Source organism: Homarus americanus, unplaced genomic scaffold (assembly GCF_018991925.1).
Source record: "Homarus americanus isolate GMGI-L3 unplaced genomic scaffold, GMGI_Hamer_2.0 scaffold21314, whole genome shotgun sequence".
Taxonomy (NCBI): Eukaryota; Metazoa; Arthropoda; class Malacostraca; order Decapoda; family Nephropidae; genus Homarus; species Homarus americanus.
Window position 1 is genome coordinate 1,858,661 of NW_024720811.1, and position 12,206 is coordinate 1,870,866.

General features: G+C 38.3%; 1 protein-coding gene across 4 annotated transcripts in view; it reads left to right on the forward strand.

The window, feature by feature from the left end:
* The first annotated feature begins 458 nt into the window (after positions 1-458).
* LOC121861213 (phosphatidylinositol 4,5-bisphosphate 5-phosphatase A-like) overlaps positions 459-12,206 on the forward strand; it is a 31,933-nt gene continuing 20,185 nt past the window's right edge. Inside the window, exons 1-4 of one of the 4 annotated variants that reach the window (XM_042358844.1) lie at positions 459-753; positions 4,616-4,673; positions 6,867-6,998; positions 7,444-7,669. In XM_042358844.1, the coding sequence (XP_042214778.1) occupies positions 4,660-4,673; positions 6,867-6,998; positions 7,444-7,669 (372 nt within the window). In that variant the 5' untranslated portion in view covers positions 459-753; positions 4,616-4,659. Of the gene's footprint in view, positions 800-4,615; positions 4,674-6,866; positions 6,999-7,443; positions 7,670-12,206 lie in introns of all 4 variants that reach the window. The other 3 variants (XM_042358842.1, XM_042358843.1, XM_042358841.1) reach the window with 3 other exon arrangements.

Genomic DNA, 12,206 nt, shown 5'->3' on the forward strand with positions numbered 1-12,206 from the left:
CTTGGAAAATGAGAAATATTCTTTTTTCCGCAATCCTTATTCACACTATATGATATTACAATTGTTTATGTGAACTGTTTGTTCCTTAACTTGCCCACAACGGACACTTGGGATAAGCCGGTACTATTAGACTAATAGTACCGGCTTACCACAAGTGTCCGTGTGTTTGTGTGTGTGTGAGGGAGGAGCACACAGAGGCAGTCAGCTGTTGTTTACATGGGTGAAGGTGTCAACTATAGCACTACCGAACCCTCTACCTCGAGTCCATGGTGGTCACAACTGAACCATATATTTAAAAAGAAAAACGATGAATTTTCTCACACTTATATGTTTATATAAATTGTTGCTTATATTACCCACATGTTAAAATAGTTACCATAACTCACCTGGCTTACGGTAGTGCAGTAATATTACGAGAAATTAATAGACCGATATATTCACAAACCCAGGTGAATATTTGTAAATTATCAAAATGTAGATAATTTTCATTTAAAAAAACTAATATGAATGTTATAAACTATTAAAAGAATCCAAGTTAGGGTAGAAATATTGGTTAGTAATGAGAAAGAGGAGAGGAAGGGGTTCATTCACGGGTTCAGTTCAGTTAGTGAGTGAAGTTGTTGTCCTCAGGCGGGTCACACTGTAGCCTCCTGCCCGCCCACTCTGACCTCGCCCACCTACACTGACCTCGCCCACCTACACTGACCTCGCCCACTGACACATCCCCGAGGCACCAGGAGGTATTAGTGGGGTGTAAGTGTCTGTGTGTTTAAGTATGAGTGTCATTACGTTGCTGATGGTAGGTGTAGTTTGACATGTTATTGGAGGTTATGGCGTATTATATCAATCTCTATGAGCATGAGATTGTATAAATAACTGTACATTATATTGATTTTAAACCACAAGGTAATGTAGATGTCTTTAATAGTATATATAAATAATTGATGTGAGTTAACCTGTTAATTACTGTACTGTGGGTTACCTGGGGGAAGGCTAACACACTAGACAGCTAAGTTATGATTAATATTTCATACTACTGATTATTTCACCCTTAAGCTCACCCCAGATGTTGTCGTGGTTAACAAGGTGTGGTGAAATGTAACTTCATTATGTGATTATGGGGACACCTGCCTGGGGTCTACCTGTGGCCTTCAATACCTGCTCAGTACTTTCTGTAACTCGTTCAGGTGTTATATGAAGAATTTTACCTAAGATCTAAGAGGAATTTATTATAGATAACTTTAAAGGCATTATTTTAGTTTTATACAACCACAGAATCTGGTATTTTTAACACATGCAGTAAATATGTCTCTTTGATTTGACCAAGTTTCATTCTGTACAATTCTGTCACTAGTGAATAATAATGTTGATCATAAATCACCTGTAGTGGGCAGGGCATGAAGGATGAGGGAATTTGAAGAGTAAAACATAGTGAAAAACTGATCGTATGACACTAAAATGATGTCTACATGCTTTGCGCGTGAGGAAATTAATTATTTACTGTAAACACTCCTCAAAATATCTGCCGAGTCAGTGCGTATGGTAGATTTAAAAAGAAAAATCATCCAAATACTTCACAGACAAATATATGTATATGTAATATTTATGTACATATGTATGGCAGAGGGTTGGCCCCCCTGTCTAGGAAGTTAGGTAAGGTTAGGTAGGTTTCTTTGGTTGGTTAGGTCAGGTTCTATTAGGTTCATTATTATTCACTTGCAATAGAAGTCTTTTCAATGAAAGTTAGTCAGAATGATGAGATATATTGATTGCATGTGTTAAAAAACCAAGATTCCATGGTTTTCGAAACTAAAAGTTTACCACTCTAAAAACATGATTTAATCCCAGTTTGGTAAAGACTTTTTTTTACTCTTTACTTTTAACCTCTTCACCACCGATCGACCCGTTGTTATAAGGTAAAACATAACTCCAGTGAAAGAGAAAAATTAAAAATCCTGTTGAATAATGAATATTTGGTTGATGGTGGAAGGGAGAGCAGCTATTGGTGTTATGTCTCGGAGCTTCTCACTATTATAGATTTTTTTGTATTTTTGTTTACGTATTATCAGGTGATAGGCCGATGATGTGGTATTTGAACATTTAAGCTAATATTCCCCAAACACCGACAAACAAGCCTAAATTGAATGCCAGTGTTTTTGGAATATTACCCAGTAGGTGAGTAAAATGGCTAGCTTGTTAGGTTAGATGTATTAGTTATGTTTTTAATTCCACATTTTTCTTCTGCTTCGAAGCTCTCACCAGGGTAGGAAGGGACATAACTCAATACAGTAATATGCATTTTTCCAAACTTTCATTATCACTATTGTATTCGGCATAAAAAACGCATTAGAAGATGTTATTTTTATGTAATACGTTATCGGTGTTTGTCAAATAATTACCAACGATTGTCTTGCAGTCACGATAAATGTACACACAGCTTAAAGCAGTGGCTTTGCCGAGTTATCCCAGATTCCGACTTATCGAGACATTTTCCCTTCCTACAAAAATAAAATAAAAATTATCAACCCATATATGTATACTGTACATGTAATTACTAAATGTAAAAAGTAACATTTACCAGTACTGCAGACAAAGAATGAAGCATCATAGTAGGTAACACAGAGGCATGGTAGGTGACACAGAGGCATGGTAGGTGACACAGAGGCATGGTAGGTGACACAGAGGCATGGTAGGTGACACAGAGGCATGGTAGGTGACACAGAGGCATGGTAGGTGACACAGAGGCATGGTAGGTAACACAGAGGCATGGTAGGTGACACAGAGGCATGGTAGGTGACACAGAGGCATGGTAGGTGACACAGAAGTATGGTAGGTGACACAGAGGCATGGTAGGTGATGCAGGTGGCCAGATATGCCGAGATTTTCTCAGATAATTTTATATACAGTACAGGTATCTGCATTTCCTTCTTTATACTAATACAGTACATTTTGAGACCATATCTATACCGAGTTATATGAAATTCCGAGTTATCGAGGGTTTACTGTAGGTTAGGTTAGTTCATTTTATGAATGATAAAAACTACTGTAATAAAATTTAATACACTGTATTACAGAATCTGGTACTTCCACAGTGTTATGTTGGCGGTCAGCTCTAGAAGTAGCAGATACTGACACATTTAAATATTTTCATTTATAGAATAAATTAAACTACCTTACCAAACATAACCTACTGTAACCTTAAAATAAAAATACCAAATTTAAGAGGAGCCTTTGAAGACAATTATGCTTGCATTGAACTCCTAACATTTTCAAAGAAGCAAATACAGGTAGTGCTACATCTCTATGACAGACATCAGTGGGCTTTCAGTGAACCCAAACCGGAAAATATGTAAAAGTTATATTATGCAAAATGTATTCCTCGTGCAATTTTTGTCATTTTCTTGAGGTAAGAAAGCTTTTTATCTAATATGGAAAAATTCCCTCAAGGTGGTTCTGTAAACTTGTGTACAGTAGAAGTTGTTAAAATGTTCAGGGATAATGTCTTTAGACAGCGGGTGAAGGTGTAGAGGAAGGACACCACCAGATGACACAGAATTCTTTGATAGGACTTTGTCTGACCAGTTTGTGTGAATATATACAATATAAATCAGGTGAGAGAGAGATCAAGGAAAAACTGAGGAGTGAGAATTAACTTAGAATAATAGTGTTAGATTATGATGTTTTTACCTGTAGTCTCTTCTGTATTACTCTGGTCAAACATTGCATCTAAATTATTATATCAAGTGACCGAGGCTACAAAGCAAACAAACAAAATCTAACCGAAACAACCAACAATATTTAGTTATTTTGTCATTTGGGTTTGTTGGGTCATATCCTGTGTTAAAACAAATACTTAATTCTGCCAACTCCATCCTGAAAAGTATTACCATTCGATAAGGATATCAGACATTATCATAAACACACACACACACACACACACACACACTCACTCACTCCTACTGCTTCCATACTGAATTTACTACATTCTATACTCTAACTTAAACATATCAGAAAGACCCCATCAGTGGTTTGACTTCAACATGGTGACATAGGAAGAAGTAACAACTCATATAGGGATTAAACAAGCTATAATGAACTCCCTTCACAACATATCTGAAGAGACAAAATAAAAGAATACCTTAACATCTTGGAAGAGATATATGTCACATAGTACCTTTTATTCTACACCTTTTGTATGACAGCTCACAGTCTCTCACTTTCCTTGTACACTTCCCCCTACTCCTGTTGCCAGTAGGTAATGGATGCTGTGCTATGTGGCACTCTGGATCATTGCTTCACATTTATCCAGGTATGAAAATCCCTAATTCTTTTATTATTTTTCCGTGTGTGTTTTTATTTCTCTTTCTCTCATCTCATTTTCCTCACAAGCCTCCACCTCCCGCCAGTGATAACAGTCAGCTGAGACAGAGATAAATTATTTGAAGTGGCTGTTATAGTATCACGCCTTACATAACCCACATGAGTTAAGAACTGTACTGTATTGTGTACAGCAGCAGTTTGCACACACACACACGCACACTTGCACTGATATTGGTGCTAGGTTTTTCAATGTAATTTTTTGAGACTACATAAAGTGTTATATCCTCTCTTGTAGGTTGCCTGTGTGACACGTGGGACTCATCTGCCTGAAAAATAGAGATGGAAACCTTAAGGTGAGTTGAAGTGCTTGTGTTAAACTGAGTGACTGACCAGATATTTACACAATAGTGGTGTGCAGTCTACAACATACAGTGCTGTACAGTATTTATATTTTTACTATAAACTGTGGTCTACAATTTGTTCTGTATTTTAGAATGTGTACTATCAAAATATTCATGGTGATTAGTATTTTAGTACTGTATTAGTCATTTTAGGTAAGCTTAGAGTAGGGTAGGAGAGACAAAAGATATCTTGTAGACTGCACACTATAGTGGCAGCAAACATGATGTGGATGAACACTTTTATCTTGGCCTTTGATTTTTAGGTTTTTTAATACAATACTGTAGCTTCTGTAGTTAGTCTGAAAAGTTTGAGAGTTACTTTACTGCAAGACTGTCTCTTATGCAGGTACCGGTATGTATTTGTGTTTGAGTAAATGTGTTGCTGTAACCATGCTGAATTATTCTTAAGAAGGTAATACCCGGTATGTACTGTACCAAATTGTCTCTAAGAATATGTACCTTACAAGTATACAGGAAGCCCTTGTTGTATGCAAGTTCAACATATGCCAATTCACTCATATGTGAACACCCTATTCCAACCAGGAATTAAATTAATGTGAGCAAAATTCAGCATTATGCGAGATATCACAGACTCTGTTATGGATGCCAACCCTGATGATTGCAGGTGTCACTCCAACACCATCACCCACCAGGGTTGGATCAGGAATATCCAAAGGGGGGGAGGTCAAGAAGTTATGGGTGGAGGAACATGGCGAGTGCAGCGAGCCCACCCAACACCATGGGGATTTTGAGGCCATTTTGAAGCCATGTGCACTTGGTACATATTAGGAGATATTCTGATGTCAATAGTGATTACTTTTTATTATACAAAAATGCCTGAGTACAATACTGCATTAAAGAAAAAGTATTGGAATTTTCTAAAGGGGTCTGGGCCCCCAGGACCCACCCTTGCCCACCATGTAAAACCTCTACCACCACCTCCATCATTTTGTCTTCCCAAGCTGATATACAGAGTACAGTATCTGCTTTTATTGTTACGTACTGGGCACCACTGTACACTTGCTTTATGTATTTTTATTTTATTTTTTAATAATATTTTATTGATTTGCTTTATGGGTAATTTGTGTTGAAAATGGATCTGAAATATTTCCATTTTGGATTATGGAACGTATCCTATTTTTTCCCATTGAACTAAGTACCTGTATTTGATATATGCGAATTTGGTTTAAGCGAGGGTCTTCAGGAATGCATCCCTCACATATACTGCGGACAGTAAAACATGATTGGGATACATAATGGTCTTTGGATACATTACAGTATTCATCACAACAAGTAAAAGTTGATGAAACAGGTAACAAATATATACAGTACCTTTTTTCATTGTGTGATTCTTTTTTCATTATGACACAAGAAACATTTGACATGGAAAGTATTTTTAAGTCTTCAAAGCTGAAAGTGTCACAGCAATTACGTCTACTACTACTTTGCTGTCATGCAGTATCGCGTATGACCATCATCCAGCTATGATACAATGATATGAGTTATTAGGGATGTCATCTAGGTGGGTGAGTTCTGAGGTGACTAAAGAGGCCGATACGGGACCGGCAGCGTCGTTCACTGATGTTGCACATGTGGGGGGATACATCTAGTGCGGGAGGGGCGGCGGCAGCATCTTTCCGGTGTTGGCGCTTGTCTGCCTCGTTATGCAGTCGGGCTAACTCGAAAGCATTGACACCTTCTTGTGGTGCTCCTCCAAGCGTTACGGTGTGAAGTAATCGTCTCCCAGGTGTGGGGGTCGATTTGGCACTTTTCAGGTTTGTCTTAAGACTATCCTTATACCTTTTCAGTTGCCTGCCAGCGATACGTTTACTATTCGTTAGGTGGCTGTAAAGTAGCTGCTTTGGCAGTCTACTGTCGTCCATGTGGGTAACATGGCCAGTCCAGCGCAGTTGTTCATGGATAATGGTAGCCTCGATGCTCCTACAGTTGGTGTCAGCGAGAATACTGGCATTTGTTCTCCCTAGCCGGAAATTGCCCATTCGTGGAATGTAGGTGTACTGTATTGGTGTTTGTTGGGTGCAGTTCAGTCCTTGCATACAATAAGGGACAGTAATAAAGAGATCTACAACAGTGAATGTATTTAACATTTGTAAGGGTGAAGTTAGTGTGTGTTTATCCCTACAGTATAGCGTGCATCACCTGGAACGTGGAGACCACGTGGCCGGAAGAGGACCTCCATGCCTTAATGGGGGTGCGCAAGGATCCCATTATTAAGCGCGGCCTGGATGACACTCTCCCAGACCTCTACATTGTATGGTGAGGATTTGAATATGTTAACTTACTTTTTTTACTGAATGTCCACAAAAGTTCTACCTGCCTGCCTCAGGTAGTACAAGTTAGTGCCACATGTATGGATGCTGAGGCCTGATGTTATCCACCTAAATACTGTAGACATAAAATTATTAATAAGTGAAGAACATTGAGCACCTTCTTTTCTTGTTCATTATTATCCATTAAGATAGAGATGTATTGTAATGTAATTATATTAGATAATAATTACCATGTCAATTCATCAATTTTATAAATTTACTCTGTGTTTATGTTTGTGTATTTTACAATATATACTGTATAATTTATAAGAATATTTCACCAGTTCATCCATGACTCTTAATAACACATTAAAGTACGGTATTGTATGTCAGGTACTGTAATGATGATTTAGTGACTTATTTGTTCATTAAAAATAAATCCAATTCCTCAGCCTTCAGGAAGTTAAGTCACAGCCACAGAATGTTGTTATGGACACGTTGTTTGAGGAGCCGTGGACTAATGCTCTGAGGGAAGTTATCGGCCCCCATAACTACGTGAGGGTCAGTGGCGAGCGTCTGCAAGGATTAGTCACCAATGTGTTCATTAAGCGGCGTCATCTACACCACGTTCGGGACATTCACACGTCTGTGGTCCGAACTGGCTTTGGGGGCTTCTGGGTGAGTTAATATTTTGTAAGGTTTTCCACCATCAGATCCCAGAAGCCTGTGTAGCCGGGTGACTGTAGTGCAGTTCATCACTCGCTGTAAATACTATATCATAGTTTTAATCCACACAGTCTTGAGCTCTGGAGTTTGCTGTTACTTCTTCTTAAATGATGAACAAAGGGAAAGTATTTGAAGTAGAGAAAATATAGTATACAGTGGGGTATGCTATAACGAACGGATCCTACTACGAATATTCCTATAACGAACAGTTTTACCTATAAAATTGAGAATACTATAACGAACGAAACTCCTACAACGAACATTATTTAAAAAAAAAAAATTTTTTTTTTTTTTTACTAATTTATTGTTTTTTTATTACAAGTATTAATTATATTGGTTATTTCAGGGGTTTAGATGCATATTTATGCACTTTTTTACAATTTTTACAATTTTATATATTTTTCAGTGTTAAGTGGTTGTATTTGGTGGCCTGGATTAACCTCTATATTTGAATCTAATGCTATAACTAACAAGGTTCTAGAACCAATTAGGATTCATATAGCATACCCTATTGTATTTTGGTGTTATGAATATTGTAGGATCTAATGCATCTCCATATGCCCTGGTTTATTCAGTTGACTAAGTGCAAAAGTAACCAAATTGAGCCATCATGTATTACTTAATTTTACAATATAAATTATAAAGTGAGATGTTATAAGACAATGGACAAATTGTCGGTCGGAATTTTTTTGCAAGATGGCGGGTCAATGTGTAGAGAAAACTCTTCAATTCACTATGGTAATGATATTTTTAAGTAAATTGGTCCTAAAAGTGTCAAAAATAAGGGTTAAAGTTGCTAAAAAGTCACGTGACTGTGAAAAGCTCTGATTGGTTGTGACGTCACAGGTTGGCTGGAGCCGCTGAGCAGGAGGCAGCCAGCTGTGGTGTGTGTGTTGTTACCAGCAGACATACGGGACTTGTGGCCATATACAATGTTGATATACACAGTCATACCTTATTTTGTGGGTTGAAATAAATTACTGCTCAAGTATCATCGTGTGTATTTACTTGCTGGCTGCCAACATGATGCAGAAGACCAATAACCTCTCTGTTACCTCTCTGGGAAATATAAGTCTTCGTCACTGATGTCTATATTTAATGTAGTGGAAGGCCAAGGGACGACCATGGCCAGGTTTGAGATGATCGATGACAGATGTAACAGCGTGCTTCATAGCTGGATGGTGGAGTTCTTGATAATACTCTACTGTCATAAACACATCTACTTTGGTAAATTTCTTTCATCTGCCTTGATGAACCCTGGAAGTAGCTGTCCAACCTTCTCGGCTGATCGGCTCTGTAAATAAATATTATTAGATAATTAATTGTGCTTTACTGTGCATCACAGTACTGTAATGCTATATTGAAAATATTAATATTACTAAGCACATTAACTAATTCAATGGATATTAGCTGCCCATACTACAAATTTCATAGTTTAAACAATCCAAACAATATTGGTATTATTTTGGTTTTGGTCATCTGGGGAACCTTAAGATTCTAACTGTGGGATTAAGAACTTTAAACAATAAGACACATTCAAGATTGCCCCCGAGGGGGCTAGTTTATTGGGCACCCCTTTACATCCTGTGCAAGGTGAAGCGCAGAAGTGTTTACAGCGCCCATCTGGGAAGCATGCAGAGTTTATGCTTGCCTTTATGACTCATGCATTAAGGGCGTAAAAGCCTGAAGGGTCATAGGTTTTGTCAGCAAGTTACATAAAGTGACAGAATGATGAGTGTGTGGGGGGAAAGTTCCCAGTACATTTCATCTGTTTATGGCAAAGCGTGGCAGGTCCCTAATGTCAAGTGCCAGGCCTGTCACTAGGAGGAGTGATATCTGGTCAGGGAGGGAAGAGGTGTTGGTAATGGCTGGGGACCTGTAGGAGAAGGTCCTAGGGCAAGTGAGGATGTAGTGAGAGAGGGTGTGAGAGTCGGGTTAATAAGACACATTATCTCAAAGGGGATTTCTGTTGCAAAACATTTTTCTATCGCATAAGAAAATACCGGTCATATGTTAGGTTAGGTTATGATGAGTTATATTATAAGGTTAGCTTAACAAACACCAGTAAGGGGGGGGGGGTAGTAACTCAAAACAAGTGAAGGTCTAAATCGTTCATAACACATCGCAAACCATCAGAAAAAAACATAGTCTGCATGTCTAAGTACAGGGATGACCAAAACTTTACATTTACCCAATATAAACTATCTCGACTCTAAACATCCAAATACTTATGGTAGTTAAATTAAAATTTTACCCATTAATTCATGTTAATGATGATATATCCCAATGAAGAAACTGCACTATTTGAGACTGAGTGTGAGAAGGACTTAGGTGTGGATGTTGACAATGACCTGAAGTTCTCGGGCCATTGCGAGAAGAAGGTAAATCAAGCAAATAAATTATTGGGTCTTATAAGAAGGTCCATCCCTCGTAACGATCTTCAAGAGTGAAGTGCTTCCCCATTTGGAGTACTGTCACCCCGTCTGGTCCCCGAGATATGCTAGGGACTGTCACTTGGTTGAAAATGTTCAAAGGAGGGCCACCAGACTGGTGCCTGCACTTCGGCACCTCAGCTACCCTGAGAGATTGGAGCGCCTGAACTTGCCTAGCTTATACTACAGACGGGCAAGGGGTGACCTAATTGAGGTGTATAAGCATCTCAAGGGGCACTACTCACCGAGTGTCCTTACTTGGAGCTGGCGGACGCTCGCCCCACAAGGGGTCACAGCTCAAGATTGAAGAAGCCGCAAGTCCAGAAAACTGTGAGGACAACTTTTTCGGACTGAGACTTGTGAACTCTTGGAACAATCTACCAGAAAGTGTTGTGATGGCACCGAGTGTGAGCTCTTTCAAGACCAGACTTGACCAACACTGGAGCAGGTTCAGGTACATTCAGGAGCCAGTGCATGCCCAGTACTTGCCAACAGTGCAAAACAGAGATGTGACCGATCACCCAAGCGGCTAATGAGCCGATCAGTGGTGAAGAGGATAAAAGTAAAAAGTAATGCATTCTCAAAACAAAGTCCCGACAATGTCAGTTCTTCTAAATTGACTCATATCTTCATCTAGTACTGATATACTCTGTAAATGCACTGGAAAAAAAAATAGAGAAAATCTACCAGGTAAGAATACATGACAGGTGAGCTGGTGTGAATATGGGAGTTTTTTATGTCCATAAGCTGCTCTTCACGGCACATTTCTTCACTTACGAAATGTCATGACTTAGACCACAAAAAAACACTTAAAACTTACCTGAACATGGTATTTGGGGTCTGAAGAGGCCATCCTTTCTACTGCAGCGGTGAGTGTGTTGGAGAACGTCGTCTGCTGGGTAATTGGTGACGTCATAGCGGCCCTGTTTGTAGAGAAATAAACTTATCTCGACTATTATAGCAGGACTTTAAACTTTTATTACAAGTTATATATACCGTATCACTCTACAAACGTGGCAGAGTGTATTTATTGTGTTTACCCAGAACCGACAACTCGTCCATTCTTTAGTAGTGCTCTTAGTGTGTGTGTCCTGTGTAACTGCCTCGCCATGTCGCCTCACCTCACAGTGTTACATTGATTTATTACTGTATTATATACTGTACTTTATTACACTAATACTGTATGAACATTTATAAAATATATTTGCTGTATATTTGCACAGTAATTATAAATAGATTATTTTATGTACCAGCCAAGGCTTGGTCAGGTGCAAAAACTGAACAGAATATGGACGAATAATTGATCAAAAAAATTCAGAAAATATCGAATAATGTAAATATATTCCGAACTGGGTTAATTCAAATTTTCGGTAATTCGGGTGACCCAGAGCCCCCTTTTTGTCAAATTAACGATGGTATAGTGTGTCTTTAATTATTTCAAAGGTCATTAATGTACACCAATTACAGTATAGTACTACTCTAAAATTTAAATTGAGAACCCCAGGTCCTTAATGAACATGTTAAGTACTGTAGTACTTCTGTATGAAACTTGAACAAAATACGTTAGATGGTATGATCCCAAGTGCCAAAACACAAGGTATTGTATTAGGTTAGGTTTATTTTTTTACCTCAATCGACATTTCTCTGGAAAGCGAAAACTAACAGGTTTATATAGTAAAGATAATCTATATTTCTAAGAGAGTTTCTATAAATTTAGGCAATTTAAAACTTACGGCCACAGCGTAATTTATTTTTTAAATATTCTAAATACCACGGGAAATATCTATATCATTCATACTTAAATGCAAGGAAAGGTGTGTAGGGCTAAGGTATATTAAGTTAGGCAATGGGAATGGGAGTACAAATAAAACTGATAATTTCAAAAAGGTGTAGCTACTTGGTTCAGGCAAAGTAGTCAAGTTCTCAGTTATACTTTACTTGGATGTTCAGTGATGAGTGAGGTTTGTAGACAGTTTCTCATCTGTGTATAAATAGTTAGGCAATGTTTGTGTTGATGTGATAGCCAACCAGCATGGTGAGAGAATGTTTGTACAGGT